This window comes from Urocampus carinirostris, chromosome 4 (genome assembly GCF_059441175.1).
Source record: "Urocampus carinirostris isolate Australia breed hairy pipefish chromosome 4, RoL_Ucar_1.0, whole genome shotgun sequence".
Lineage (NCBI taxonomy): Eukaryota > Metazoa > Chordata > Actinopteri > Syngnathiformes > Syngnathidae > Urocampus > Urocampus carinirostris.
Window position 1 is genome coordinate 24,152,488 of NC_142352.1, and position 15,511 is coordinate 24,167,998.

The 15,511-nt window shown below is 38.3% G+C and overlaps 1 protein-coding gene across 3 annotated transcripts; it reads right to left on the reverse strand.

Annotated features, from left to right (window-relative positions):
* Window positions 1-2,658: 2,658 nt before the first annotated feature.
* cnep1r1 (CTD nuclear envelope phosphatase 1 regulatory subunit 1) lies at window positions 2,659-13,138 on the reverse strand. 3 transcript variants are annotated; one of them, XM_088333938.1, is made up of 8 exons: window positions 12,837-13,138; window positions 9,466-9,560; window positions 9,291-9,317; window positions 8,970-9,041; window positions 6,693-6,766; window positions 4,934-5,043; window positions 3,759-3,813; window positions 2,659-2,918 (listed from the first exon to the last, which is right to left on the reverse strand). In XM_088333938.1, the coding sequence occupies exons 3-8, from the start codon at window positions 9,313-9,315 to the stop codon at window positions 2,877-2,879; spliced, it is 378 nt and encodes a 125-aa protein (XP_088190064.1). In that variant the 5' UTR covers window positions 9,316-9,317; window positions 9,466-9,560; window positions 12,837-13,138; the 3' UTR covers window positions 2,659-2,876. The 3 variants fall into 3 exon arrangements, with proteins under 3 accessions (XP_088190064.1, XP_088190062.1, XP_088190063.1); XM_088333936.1 differs by lacking the exon at window positions 9,466-9,560; XM_088333937.1 differs by lacking the exon at window positions 9,466-9,560 and having other exon boundaries at window positions 9,291-9,446; window positions 12,837-13,137.
* Window positions 13,139-15,511: the final 2,373 nt, after the last annotated feature.

The following is a 15,511-nucleotide window of genomic DNA, read 5'->3' on the forward strand; positions in this document are numbered from 1 at the left end:
GGGCGGCAGCAGCTCAGGAAGTAGAGCGCTCGTCTTGGGATCAAGGGATCCCAGTTCGAATCCCGGCTTGTTCGTGTTACATGTCGAAGTGTCCTTGGGTAAGACACTGAACCCCTAATACCCCCAATATGCAGGTTAGCATCTTACATGGCTGCAATACAAGACCGCTATTGGCAAATGTGAAGCACATCGTAAAGCGCTTTGGGAAGTAATTGCCTTGAAAAGCGCTATATAAATGCAAATCATTTCATTTTCATTCCATTTCATTTAGCATTCTTAATGAACTATAATAATACAGTGATAATAACTCTTAATGGCTGTACGCCATTAGAGCGTCACCCACAAAATCATTATTGCGTGGCATTTCCCTTTCGGCAGTGTCATTAACCTCTAGACCTGACCTACTAGATTGCTTTAGAAACATTATGATCTTGGCCAAACCTGTTCTGGCCTGAGAGAGTAGAATGTAGTTCCAGGGAAACTGCTGGGTCAGTCTTTGGGGCAGTTTTCACATCTGGTGTGACCTACCTGACTGCCTGTACAAAAAGGTGTTCATATTCAATATCTTTCTGGCATGGGAAAGTGGAATGTCATTCTTGCAAAGATGCTGGGTCAGCAAAACTTAAAGTGCTGAGTCAACTTTTTGGGGAAAGTTTTCACATATTTTCAATGTTGTCAGCTCTGTTTATCTTACATTGGAGTGCACAGTATTTGTTGCCATGGGTGTCTATTCCCGTCAATGAATATACATGTAGATTCGATCTGCAACCTCAGTGGAACTCTTTAAATCTAGGCTTAAAACACTTATATTCTATAGCAGGGGTCCTTTTTGGTCTGGAATGCCACTCTAAAATTTCCGTGTGAATCAGTGTGCCACACCTAGATTAATGACTCACATAACTTTTTTTTTTTTTTTTTAATAACCAACATCTGTAATTTTACACCAGTCCGAATATACAACATGTAAAGCACGGCGGCTGAGTGGTTAGCGCGTCCGCGGCACAGTTCTGGGGTCATGAGATCGAACCTTCCTGTGTGGAGTTTGCATGTTCTCCCCGTGCTTGCGTGGGCTTACTCTGGGCACTCTGGTTTTCTACCACATTCCAAAAACATGCCTGTCAGGTTAATTTACACCTAGGGACAATTTGGACGCCGGTCCTAGGTGTGAATGAGCGAGTGGGTTGTCTGTCTCTGTGTTTCCTGCAACCGTCTGGCAACCAGTTGAGGGAGTCCCCTGCCCACTGCCCGAAGATGGCTGGGATTGGCTCCAGAACCCCAAGGACCCTACTGTGGGTAAGCGGTGCAGATAATGGATGGATGAATATACATTGAAATCGTATAACTGACCAATTTATCTTCCAGTATTCTTGTTCATCAATAAACTAAAAAAATGAATGTGAGCAACATGTGGAAAGGCCTGTAGACATCCATTGCTTCGTTTTACCACTAGAATTAACCATTCTTCATCAACAATAAATTACAATTAAAAAAAAACAGTGATGTGGACAGCTACCATACTATTGATCAATGAATACTTATTGCAGAAGATATCAAAACTTGAAATAACAGCAGCAAGGCAGAAGGCTACTTGAAAATAAGTGCAACAGAAATGACCACTGAACAGCAGCACACACGTGCGCTTCTTTAATATATTCGCCATCAGTAAATGGGTTTCTGTGCTTTGCTATGCAGTGAGCAAAGTTATAACTTGTGTTTTTGGCAGTGAAAAGGGATCCGTGTTTGTTGACCGTACTTGGACACAGCGCTTTTTAATGTCTCCGCCTTGTCAGACTCATGCTTGAATTCATGTTCAGGTAAAAGTAAAGCCCCTAAACAACTCGGTGCGCAACTGAAGTTGCCTAACATTTAGGTAAAAATTTGCATTTGTTTAAAATAATCATTATTATTCTTATTTTGCCGAGTACTAGCGTGTCACTGGTTAATCCCTCGCGTGCCACTGCTGGTAGGCGTGTCATAGGTTGCCGACCCCTGTTCTATGACATATAAATAACATATATTTTATGTTGACTATAGCTGTGCATTATTTGTTATTGCAACATCCATTGCAGCCTAGTCAACATGGAAGAGGGATTTCCTCATGTGCGGTCTCTTCATTTTCCTCATGTTAAGGTTTTGGAGTTTTTCCTAGACCTCGTGCAGGTTTTAGATCAGGGGATGGTGTCACAATAGTCGGTCATTTGCAATAATCTGTGTTCTGTGTAGCCCTTTGAACTGTCTACAAGACATTGTGTTGTGATTGAATGTTGTTCTGGCCTGGAAGATGGGGAAGTCTCTCTGGAAAAAAACTGCTGATTCAGCAAAACTGAAGTTCTAAGTCGTTTTAGGGGCTTTTCACCTCTACAGTGACCTACCTGATTGCTTGTGAAATATTGTGATCCTGGCCATACCTGTTCTGGCCTGGGAGAGTTGAATGTCTCTGGGGAAAAGTGCTGAATCTGCTTTTTTCACATCCAGGGTAACTTACTTGACTGCCCGTGAAAGATAGTGGTAATAACTTAACTCCTTCCCCTTTTTCTTGGGTGGGCAGACACAAAGAAACAGATATACTGTATATACTTGAATCCAAAATGAAAACATCACCACCCTCACTTTGCTTCAAGGTAATCATAATAATACATCAAAAATGACAAAATAATATACAGTATCTGGTATATTTATTACGTAAATATTTTTTTTTAAAATAGACACATTTAGATAAAATACACAACACACAAAATTTCTGTTAAGAGGAATAGAGCAGCTTTAACATATGCACAGCTAAAAAATGGCCGTGTCCCTTCTTGTCTTCTTGACCGAATCTCATCATTTCGATGACATTATCGTCTACAGACATCTTCCGACCTCCACAATCGCACTTACTGGATGTTCGGACGCGGTTTCAGTATAAGCTTTCCCGTCTGCCAAAAGACACAAATAATAACCACATTTAGATACAGGGTAGCTAGTGGGCTAGGGGTCTTTTAGGAGGCTCACAATTAAAATTATGATTCGGGGATGTAAGATTTGATTATAAAACAATTATTATTGGTTGCTTTTCCTCAATATTTTTTCTTCACCGAGAATTAATCTCTCCTAGTGTTCATCAAGTAAGCATTTGTAAGAAAAAAAGAAAGAAAAGAAAAACAACAATTTAATTTCCACTACCGTTTACTTGAGGAAAAGTATGCAGACTGAAATAATTTAAAGATATTATATTCTTAATGCTTATTATTTTTACTTGAATATGGAAAATTCACTGTTAAATTTACTATCCTAAAGCTTCTTTAAACTTCTGCAGACACACAAAAAAAGTATTTTTTGTAATACCTTAACACTGACTTTTATTGTAAATATTATAACTAAAGGATGGGGTTCCTTAATGTTCTCTGGTAGATTAATGGTAGTCAGCAAATACAGCTTTGTCACTTAGCTTTGGTGATATCTAGGGGATGTAAAAACTGCAAGTCATTGTTTGATGCAGACTGTTCTATTGAGTTTCTCTTAGCATTGTCTTGCAGGCCTCATGAGACGAGTCCCAGGAGCCATGAGTTTGCCACTTAAATAAGTGCATGGTCAGTCAAGTCAGACTACTGAGAAAATTGGAAACAACTTTGATTATTTAAAACCACTTCTCCCAAAATTCCAATACTTTTCAAACCATTAAAACTCAACATTGAAATTTAAGGATTTCAAGAACCTATCCAAACACTGTAGATACACAAACAGCTGAATGAACACATGTTAATATAATAACTCACGTCATCACAGGACATGTTGTATTCAGCTAAAACTGTCCGACACCTGGCAGCTATTCTGAAGGAGGAACTGGTTAAGGAAAATATGTAAACACATTTTTGGAAAATCCAGTTTTAAAGGGACAGTGTGTAATATTTAGCACTTCATAGTGGTTACAAAAACTTTTATCCGTTAAAAACAAAAAACAATATTGATTTGGATAAGAAGCGGAAATACATAAACTATCGTTTAAGACAGCATGTTTTTGTTACTGTAGGTCGGTAACGTTGCATTTATTTCACATTTACTTTCTTCTTAGCTCGTTTTCTCGCTTTGCTTTTCTTTCTGGTTCATTCTATTTTTGGTCATTTTCTCTTTTTCTTTGAGTCTATCTTTGCTCTTTGTTATTTTTCCCTTTATTCCCCCCAATTTTTATTTTTCACTTTTTGTTGTTTTCTTCTTTCTTTTTCTCTATTTGTTCCCATTTGTCCTTTTGTATTTCTTTTCATTTCTCCCTTTTCTTTCTTTAAAAATTGTTACTCTTTCATTTAATCTTGTCTTTCATGCTTTTTTGATCTTTTTCCTGTTTTGTCTTGTTTATTTTTTATTCTATTATTTAATTTTTCCTCTTTTCTGGATCTTTTTTCTATCATCTATTTTCTTTCTTTTTCCTTTTTTTATTGTTTTTCCCTGTTTTTTCTCCCCACCCCCTTTTTCATTACTTTTTTTCTTTTTCCATTTTCTCCGTTCGGTCTCTTACCTTTTTCTTTTGACTTTGTTTTCCTTTTTGCCTTTTGTTTTCTTGATCTTTCGTTGTTTTCTTTTTTCTTCATTTTTTTTCACTGATTGGTCTATTCTACTTTTCATTTTTCTTATTTCATTTTTTGTTTCCCTTTTTTTCTTTTTGTTCCTTATTTAATCGTTTGACTTTGTTTTTGATTCACAATTCAAAAAATACAAAAGACAAATACTGCAAGTTGGTCACAGAATCTCCATAATTTCTAATCGTATTCCTCATGTTTGCATGCACTACACAATACAATAACATCTTGTGGTCAAATATTACACACTGTCCCTTTAAACATGATCTCAAATGGGTGAAAAATTGTAAAAAGGTGTGCAGATAAAGGATGGATGATAGTTTAAGTTAATTTTTCAAAAGGTTTCATTTTTTCAAATGAAAAGATAGAAAGGATACATCGACGGTGCCACCACTCGCTTGTGTATGCCGGCAAAAAAGAGCGCGATAAGCGTGATGCAGCTGATGGTGAAAAAAGGATGATTCCACAGTGATGAAAAGAAAGACACCTACGAAGGACAAAATCATCAAAAGTTACTCCTCGGCATCCGTAAATGCATTCAGTGAGAACATGCAAAATCCACACAGGAAGGCCACAGGTGGTCTTGAATCTTGGACATTAGAACTGTAAGGTGGACATGCTAACAAATCCTGGATTTCCCCCTTAAACTTAGCTAGCCAAGGGGTGAGGCCTAGGAAGAGTAGGAACATAATTTCACTCAGGCAAATATTTATCAAAGGAAAATGGCGGAAGACGATGATTGATTAGTGGCAAATGCTGTTTGTACATTGGTAGGATTGTTTACAAAATTGTAATAAATGGTCCTCATTTTTTTTAAACCGCTTGTGGAAAATGATGCGTGTTAAAGATGTAACACCTGTTAAAAAGTGAGTTAAAAATAAATTAATAGAAATTAATTAAAAACTAAAAGGATATAAACTTATTTATAAACTAAATAGTCTGTAGTTTGCCACAATATGTGGTCTGTGCATCCCTTGGAGATGCCTTGTGATTAAGAAGCTATAAAAAATAAACATGACTTGACTTGAAACAAATTGTAGTAAGGTTATAGAAGTCATAGGAAAAAAGCTTTAGCTTTTATCTCATCATCACACTATTATTACTCACTGTACCATGTTGTTTAATACACGGGACCATGATTAAAACAACTTACTGAAAACATAAACTATAAACACAACACCGCAAACCATTTACAATGGATTAATTCAATGTCTACAACCATAATCATCTTTATGTGTGAATTTACATGCCTTTACATAACCTGAATACCGGGTCAAAGCCTCTAAAGCAGGAGTCTTTAACCAATGTCACGCAAGCTATATGTGGCTCTTTTTAAGAGTACATATAATAAACTGAAAATAAATAGAAATAAAATTGAACGCAAGTATATTTAACTATTGTTTTGATCACGGTTATGTGCAAAGCCAGTCTGTCACGAGTGCAGCCAAGAAGACACTGCGACGATAAATAATTTGTTCCAGTATATATAAAGCACTTTCTTAACTATAGTTTACATTCAAGGTGTCACAGCAACATACCCCGTTTGACTGTACGTTACTAAAGAACCCTTTACATGGAGGTTCACTGAACAAGCTGTGTTCACTGTTGAGATGTTTTAAAATGAAAACCCACAGAACAAGCTGTAAACACCCCAAAAATCCAGCAAGTCACCCAGAGCAATTTGATTGGGTGAGAGGCAGGAATGGGTGGAGCTATGCACATAGCACACACTCTGCTCTCTTGAACTGCGTTAAAGGGAAGCATAATTGTTGATGTGGTACACAGGCTCTGGCATTATTGTCATTTAATAAATTTTATCAAGGCATAAACGTTACATGTTTAAATAAAATGCGCCGGAGCTTTTGTCTGGAAAGTGGGTTTAGCAGTTTTATTGAATTTTTGCGCACCAAATTAAAAAAAATCTAAATATCTTGCTTTTATAGCTCTTTGGGTCAAAAAGGTTCCCAACCGCTGCTCTGTAGTCTGATTTCCAACTTGGGTTTCAGTTAATGTAATTTCATTCAAAAATCATGTTATAATTTATAATCGACTGACAAAAACTGATAGAAAGTGATTGCTGCATCAAAATTCGAGAAACATTTTCAACCATGTGTGTGCACAAATCTTAATGCATACCTTCTGCGTATCAGGGTCTATCAACCAATTCCAGGCCCCAGTGGCTGTGCAGACTGACACCACGATTAAAATCACTAAGAGAAAAAAAATAATTATTTAGAACCGTCTTGATTTTCATTGATTACAACCTAGTGTACGTCTTTCAAACAGAGATTAGACGTGGCGCTCATGGATAAACATGTAATAAGAGGCATTTACCCTGGAGAACCCACAAGTCATAATTTCCCACAAAAGAAAAGGGTTCCTGGGTTCTCCGGGGTTGAAGAAGAAAAAAAAAATATATCAAAAAAATGCGAGGATAGGCAATATTTACAAAGTGGTACTTGAAAACTGACTTAGGTTGTAAGTGCAACATAAAATAATCGTGCAATAAAAAGTCACATTTACATAGGTGTCAACAGATAAGTTTTTGATCATTTCCAACTGGGTACGCGGTATAACAATACATAAAATGTATTTGCAAAAAAATAGTTATTTTATGTTAGACCAGGAACCTAATGAGTATGTATGGCCCGGACACAAAATTGATCCCATGCAAATTTTCGACGTGTTGTTCCAAATTACACCGAGTTCGTCTATTGTAGTTATTGACAAATGCAATATGACCCAGAGTGACTCAGTCAAAAATGTATGTATCATATTTGACCTCAATTTGTACTTCCAAACACAAGTTAAGAATATTACTCCAACAGCTTTTTTCCATCTTCGCAACATTGCTAAAATTCGCCCTATATTGTCTCAGTCGGATGTGGAGATTATAATTCATTCGTTTGTTACCTCCCGTCTTGATTACTGTAACGCACTACTCTCCGGTCCCCCAAAGTCCAAAATAAAAGAGCCTTCAGCTTGTACAAAATGCTGCAGCAAGGCTTTTAACTAAGACAAGAAAGTTTGATCACATTACCCCGATTTTAGCTAACCTGCACTGGCTCCCTGTTAGCTTAAGATGTGATTTTAAGGTTCTCTTGGTATTATAGAAAATCATGCATGGACTTGCTCCCTCATATCTTTCAGATTTAATTTCCCCCTATGTTCTGGTCCTTCGGTCTGAAAATGATGGTCTACTAGTGATCCCAAGAGCCAGGAAGAGAGCCACAGGTTCGAGAGCGTTCTCCATTCGGGCCCCGGTGTTGTGGAATGCTCTACCCCCTGAGATTAGATCTGAAATCTCAGTGGAACTGTTTAAATCTAGGCTTAAAACACACTTCTATTCTATAGCTCATGAATGACCTTTATTTAATGTGTATGGTTTGTTGTTGCAACATCCATTGCAGCTTGGTCATCCTGGAAAGGGGATTACCTCATGTGCATGTTGAGGTTTTGCATTCTTTTCTTTTCCCTCATGTAGGTTTTACATCAGGGGATGGTGTAATATTAGTGTTGTTTGCAATAACCTGTCGCCTGTGCAGCCCTTCGAGACTCCTTGTGATAAAGGGCTATACAAACTAACATAACCTGACTTGCAGGCAAAGCCAAACCAATGCTAGAAGTTGTAGCGATACTGTTCAATATATAGGGCACATTTTTGGCTACAGTTTATTGTCAAGTTGTTACATGAGAAATTTTTGATACTTTTTCTCAGCTCAAACTAAGGATTGAAAGTGACTAACATTGTTGAATGCATGCGGCCATGATTCAAGTCCTTAATTGACAACTATGAACACAATACTAACATACAATTTACAATGTAATTATTTAATGTCCTTCATAGTCCGATTTATCATCAGATATACCAGAAAGTTGTTTCCTTTTTGTGCTTTTTGCATTTATTTATATCTTTTCGGACGACTTTGTTTTCTTCATTCTCCAACATTCATATCTGGTACTGTGAATGCAAATAGTGTAATAATGAGCTTCCATCTAATGCGTGTTACACACAAATAAATGCAGTACTTCTGCCAATGCAAACTGCAGTGACGCCTTACAGACCCGATTCACTCTGGGAAATCTCACAAAACCCCCTCCCAACTCTAAACATTTTCTCCTTGGAGCTATACAATTCGAGTAGGTCACGGCTTTTGACTTCAAAACGGTGAATTTTTCCTAAAGAAGAGATTTCCATGCCTGTAAAATGAGCTTATTTGTACAAAATATATTTGTTTTATATTACAGTTTGTCTTGCTGTGAGTAAATAGGTGCCACGTTGTGTTTGTAAGGTTTATTGTCGCTTTATAAGAGGAAAGGCAATCCTTAATAAGGGAAGCAATTGGCTAAGGTTGACAAGTATGTAAATATTACAAATGATGAGATTTTGTGTGCTCAATTTGCCAGACTTACTTCTCCATCTGCCAGTAGCAGGTTGTAAACAAGAGACATATTCCGTCAGTCTTCTCTCGAAGGCCTTTAAGTCTGATGGAGGGGAGAAATGGTAAAACTATCTGTATCAAAATCATTAACGTGGCATACACATCTGGCTTCCATGGGCTAACAAATAAGCCATAATGCTACATGCTAACGTCATAGGTAGGCGAGTCGGTTTCCTTTTTGCAGCGAGTAAATTCTAATGCCTTTTTTAGAAACACTCTTTAATGTGACGACGCCATTAGAAACCTTATAAAAGTAAAGTGATATCATAAAGGAGCCTTTAAGTCGTCTTACCTTCGGCCTGCTCGAGAGAATTCATGTCTATCGGAAATGATCACGTGGTAGTTTCCCCCAGCAGCCGGTTGTGGGTTGTGCCGTTTTGCATGAAAGACAGGCAGACAAAACCAATCAGAATTGGTTTCATGCTAAGACTTCATCTGATTGGTGGATCTGTGAGAAAAAGTCACGCCTTTTATTGATCTGGTCCAATCATTAGGTTTGTTGTAGTTCCGGGCTATGAGACTAGATGATGCTGTGTAACCATGCTGGCAGTGACAACATGGCCTACAAAATGAGAATAAATCAAATGAAAGTTGAACAAACTCGCCAACTAACATACCACTGATGATGTGTGTCTGTAAAGTGGAATTTTGTAAAAAACAGCGTCACTGCATGAAAGACAGGCAAACAAAACCAATCAGCATTGGTTTCATGCTAAGACTTCATCTGATTGGTGGATCTGTGTGGAAAATGTCACGCCTTTTTTGATCTGGTCCAATAATTAAGTTTGTTGTAGTTCCGGGCTAAGAGACTAGATGATGCTGTGTAACCAAGCTGGCAGTGACAACATGCCCTACGAAAATTGAGAATACATCAAATGCATAACTGTCAACCTGTACGTTTTTGCCGTACAAAGTACGTTTATTATGCATTTTAAGACATGCTCGACGTACAAGAAAATCTGTACGGAAAAATGCAAATTTGTCAATTATGGGTACCATCTGGTATATCACGAAACAGCAAATAAATCAAGTCAAACGAGTTATGTGTATCATGTGGGTCAATAGTCTGTAATAATAGTTTGCAATACTCTTTGATCCGTGCAGCCCTTTGAGACTTTTTGTGATTATGGGCGTCACAAATAAACATGACTTGACTTCGAGTTGTGTAGTGAAAGGAAGTCCGTCTCTTTCTAGAGAACCGGCTTTTTGGGCTCAACTCATTAGAGAGAGCCGGCTCTCAAACGGCTCACTTGCTTTGATGCATTATATTACGAATTATTATGATGTATAAGGAAGTTAAGAAAAAAAGGAAGTATAAAAGGAGAAAATGAAAAATAACAGGTTCGTGGTTATCCCTTTAATCAGTATATTACCAACAATAAATTAATGCAGAAAATAAATTAATAATTTGAATAAGAAAATGTATTATTTTACTTAAATATATTCGCATGTATTTTTTCCTTTTACAGTGAACGTCCAAGCTACTTCTTTTTTTTTAAATAATAATTGTCATTCATGTCGAGCCACTCAGTATCTCACAACAAAATGTTAATTAAAAATATATAAGATATAACGAAATACATGTACAATATAACATGTTAAACTACATCAATAAACACGTTTGAAAAAAATATATGGTGTAAGATTATTTTGTATTTTGTAAGGGAAAATACAGCATTTTGTAAAGGCATGGGGCCGTGGAGGTTGACAGGTATGCAAATGAAAGGTGAAAAAACTCGCCAACTATCATACCGCTGATGATGTGTGTCTGTAAAGTGGAATTTCGTAAAGACCAGCGTCACTAGCCTACATCGCAGGCACAATAAGCACACGAAACTGAGAATATATATACATATATATATATATATATATATATATATATATATATATATATATATATATATGGGTATATATATATATGATATATATATATATATATATATATATATATATATATATATATATATATATATATATATATATATATATATATATTATATATATATAGGCAGCACGGCGGCGCAGTGGTTAGCGCTTGTGCGGCACAGTTCATGTCATGGGAACCTGTCGTGGGTTCAAATCCAGCTCCAGACTTCCTGTGCGGAGTTTGTATGTTCTCCCCGTGCTTGCGTGGGTTTCCTCCGGGCACTCCGGTTTCCTCCCACGTTCCAAAAACATGCATTTCAGGTGAATTGGCCGGTCCAAATTGTCCCTAGGTGTGAATGAGCGAATGAGTTGTCTGTCCCTGTGTGCCCTGCGATTGGCTGGCAACCAGTTCAGGGTGTCCCCTGCCCACTGCCCGGAGATGGCTGGGATGGGCTCCAGCCTCCCCCGCGACCCTAATGAGGATAAGCGGTACGGCTGATGAGATGAGATGAGATTATATATATATATATATATATATATATATATATATATATATATGTATGTATGTATGTATGTATGTATGTATGTATGTATGTATGTATTTACATTTATACAGTAGGATGATACTTTCTTTGGAGCAACATTTTGTTGTCAGGATTTTTCAGGGGAAAACATACCATGTCTCATGTTTTTAACACTAATATACTTAAAACTGAGAAATACATAGTGGTCAAGCTCAGGGACGAATGCATTTATAATTACAGCTTGTTTTCCCAAACATCGTTTTAGAAAGTTTTCCACCATGTTATGGACATATTTCACGTGGTCCACAAATAGCGGACCGTTTATGTACTGTCGGGTTACGGGGGTGGGGTACACAGAGAAATACAATCATTCTCAAGAAACGAAACAAGGCACCAAGTGATGAGAAAGGTCTGATCGGAGCCACTCCTGCCATCTAGTGGTGATTTATCCATCCATCCATTATCTGCACCGCTTACCCTCTGTAGGGTCGCGGGGTGCCGGAGCCCATCTCAGCTGTCTTCGGGCAGTGGGCAGTGGGCAGGGGACACCCTAAACTGGTTGCCAGCCAGTCACAGGGCACACAGGGACAGACAATTCACGCAGAGGGACAGTTTGGACCAGCCTAACATGCGTGTTTTTGGAATGTGGGAGGAAACCGGAGTGCCCGGAGAAAACCCACGCAAGCTTGGGGAGAACATGCAAACTCCACACAGGAGCTGTGCCGCACATGCGCTAACCACTGCGTCGCCGTGCTGCCCTGGATATTCATCATACTGATTCATTTACCAAAGGCTTGATACTATCGGAAGAGATGCACCGAAGGTTTTCATCCATCCATCCATTATCTGAACCACTTATCCTCAGTAGGGTCGCGGGGGTGCTGGAGCCCACCCCAGCTATCTTTGGGCAGTGGGCAGGGGACCCCCTGGACCAGTTGCCAGCCAATCACAGGGTACACAGAGATAGACAACTCACTCGCTTATTCATACCTAGGAATAATTTGGACCGGCCAATTAACCTGTCATTTAGGTTTTTGGAATGTGGAAGGAAACCAAAGTGCCCGGAGGAAACCCATGCAAGCTCAGAGAGAACATGCAAACTCCGCACGGGGAGACAACGAAAACTGGAATTGAACCCTTCACCTCTGCACCGTGGGGCTGCGTGCTAAACACCCAGTCGCTGTGCCGCTTTATGGTAAAAAATGTACATATTTGACCACTAGATAGCACTGTATTGTCTAATGAGTACAAAAACCGGTGCCACCGAGCGCAGTGTGGCAAGACAAACATGGTGGCGACTTCTAATTAGCGATTCCACTATGTAGTAAAATCACAAATTTCATCCTTTTACTTATATAAAAAAACAATATTGTACAATAATTAATGTATTTTTTGTACTGAATTGAAGTTTTTGGTAATACTAGGATATCAAATATTACACACGGTACCTTTATCCATAAGTGTTGTTGGGGCATCATTTCCTGTGGTGTGTCTAGAGAAAGTATAGCCTATCTGTGACCATCCCTCTCCTGGTCATTTATAGGCTAGAGGTTTGCTCCTCCATATGAAACAAATAGTACTGGTTTCCATGGTTACCAGTAGCAGTCCCCTGATCTGACTCAGATACAGCACCTTCATCATCTGGTCGCCGTTGTTTCTCGGGGTAAAGTGTCAGCCCGCTCTTTAAAGATGAGCAGGACCTCAGCATTGCCGGGAAGCGGCGCGCGACATTACTGGCACTGGGGAAAAAAATATTTTCCAAAATTTTGAGTATCACATAATACAATACACATCGCATCATTTGTGGCTTTCATATTTTTGTTTGTGGCGATGATGTTACGTCCTTAGCTTCTGTGACATAATAAAGGCTAAAAAACTATTTGTATCAGGTACTAATATTGTTGGCCTGGAGAGGGAAAGGAGCCACCAGGCTGTACTTGCTCAACACATACAGACGCACAGAGCCTTGTCATGATTGTTTTCTGTTATTAGTGTCAATAAATTTGTTCAAACCCAAAAAAACATAAGATTTTCGAGAAGGGTTGTTCAAACATCACATTGTGTTTGCTGTTAAAAACGTCACATTGGAATATAATATTGTGAATGTGCTTAATTGCTGTCGAGATTGTCATGATTGTTTTCTGTTATTAGTGTCAATAAATTTGTTCAAACCAAAAATTTCAAACTTTTGCGGACCCCTTCTCCTTTGATGTGCAAGATGCCCCTCCTGTGCTTCAAATAGAGCTCATTGACTTGCAGTGCAACTCTGCACTCAAAGCTAGGTTCAGGGAGGTGAGTGGAGAAGCAGACAAGTTTGGGCAATTTTTGAGAGAGTTGACACCCAGCTTCCCTGAACTTTCCCGAGTGTTCAAGCGGACCATGTGCCTTTTTGGAAGCACATACTTGTGTGAGAAACTCTTCTCCACCTTGAACTTCAATAAGTCCAAGTACAGGTCCAGACTTACTGACGAGCACCTTCAAGCCCTACTGAGGGTCTCCACTGCTTCCTCCCTCAAGCCAAATGTGGCTCGGCTATGTGAGAAGAAGCACTGCCAGGTCTCTAGCAGCAAGAAGTAGGCAAGAGAAGCCTTATTTAGAACAGTTTAGGTTTGATGTTATATTCATGTTCAGAAAGTTTAAGGTTAAATAATCGTCTGTATCTGCTGTATGATCATTTTCATTTATTTATTTAATTATTATTTTGTGTTAAAAATAAAGGTATTTGAGAGCATTGGAATGTTTTATCAGCGCTTTTCTTGTGGAAATCCTGATGCGGCCCAGCCTCATCCAGGATCTGCCTCCAGCGGCCCCTAGGTCAATTGAGTTTGAGACCCCTGACTTAGTGGTATAACTTTATAAATATTGTACAAGTTCTTTGAAGTATTCTCAAACAACCTTATCAATAAATTTGAGACTTTTAACTCAGAGTTTGCAGATCTACGCTGTCGTTTTGAACACCTATAAGGTAATTACACGTCCAACAAATTGGACACAGACCCAAATAAAGCTTTTTTTTTACCAGTTGTGAATTATGTGGTGAAAAGCACACTTATTTACTGTTCATTTGAACCATTTTGTGCCAATAAAATATTTGAGATGAATTTCTTTCTTTGACATCTTCATGAAATCATAAAATGTTACATAAGTACTATGGAAGCTCAAGAGTGCCATAATTCAACGAATAAAACAAACATTCAATTAATAAAGACAACCATCTGAAATAAATGTTTTTATATTGTTAAGTCAAGTCAAGTCATGTGTATTTGAATATCCCTTAATCAGAAGGGCTGTACGGACTACAGACTACTAGTACATAAACACTTATATCAGGCCATAAAAGACTAATATGGTGATCTCTCGCTATAATGCGGTTTACTTTTCAGTTTTGCTCTCTGACCGATTTGCATCGTCCATTGAGTTCTGCATTCTGATAGGCTAAACAGTCACTTTTTCTGTCACGGTCGCCATGGCTACCAGTCTGCCGCGCCCCCGAACTCAGCTGCAGCAGATCAGCTGATTGCTGGTCTGCTATTTAAGGCTGGATTTTGGGTTTGGCGGGCGCTGGCTCATTACACAATCCCAGGTCTGTTATGCCTTGTCCTGTTTTAGGTTTGAACATTTTCCGTCTGTTATGCCTTGTCCTGTTGAGTTCGTGCCGGAGGAACTCTGTATTGTTCTGTTTTGGTCCCGGAGTATTGGGCGACTTTTATTTTGTTAAATAAAACTTATGATCGTCAACGCATATGAGTTCTCCCTTCCTGCCTCCTGCCTCCGTTCTGGTCCGGTCACCCCTTTCCACTCCACCTCGCCACGTGACATTTTCTCTTCTTTACCTGTGCGTCAATAACTTTAGTATGCAAAAAGCTTGCCAAATTTACATTATGTATGTGCATTTTCTCTTGCTATTTTGAGTTTCTTAAAACCCTGGAATACCATGTTTTTCAATTTAAGAACAACAAACTTTTTATCATAACATCATTTAAAAAATACGTTATCTCCAAAAGGTTCTTTTTATTAATTGAAAGTTTTTTTAAAGGCTGTTTTAATCAAATTTACGGTTTTTAAGGCTTTTTTAAATAATCAAATGCTTATTTCAAGGTTCTTTGAATTAGTTTTTATTAAT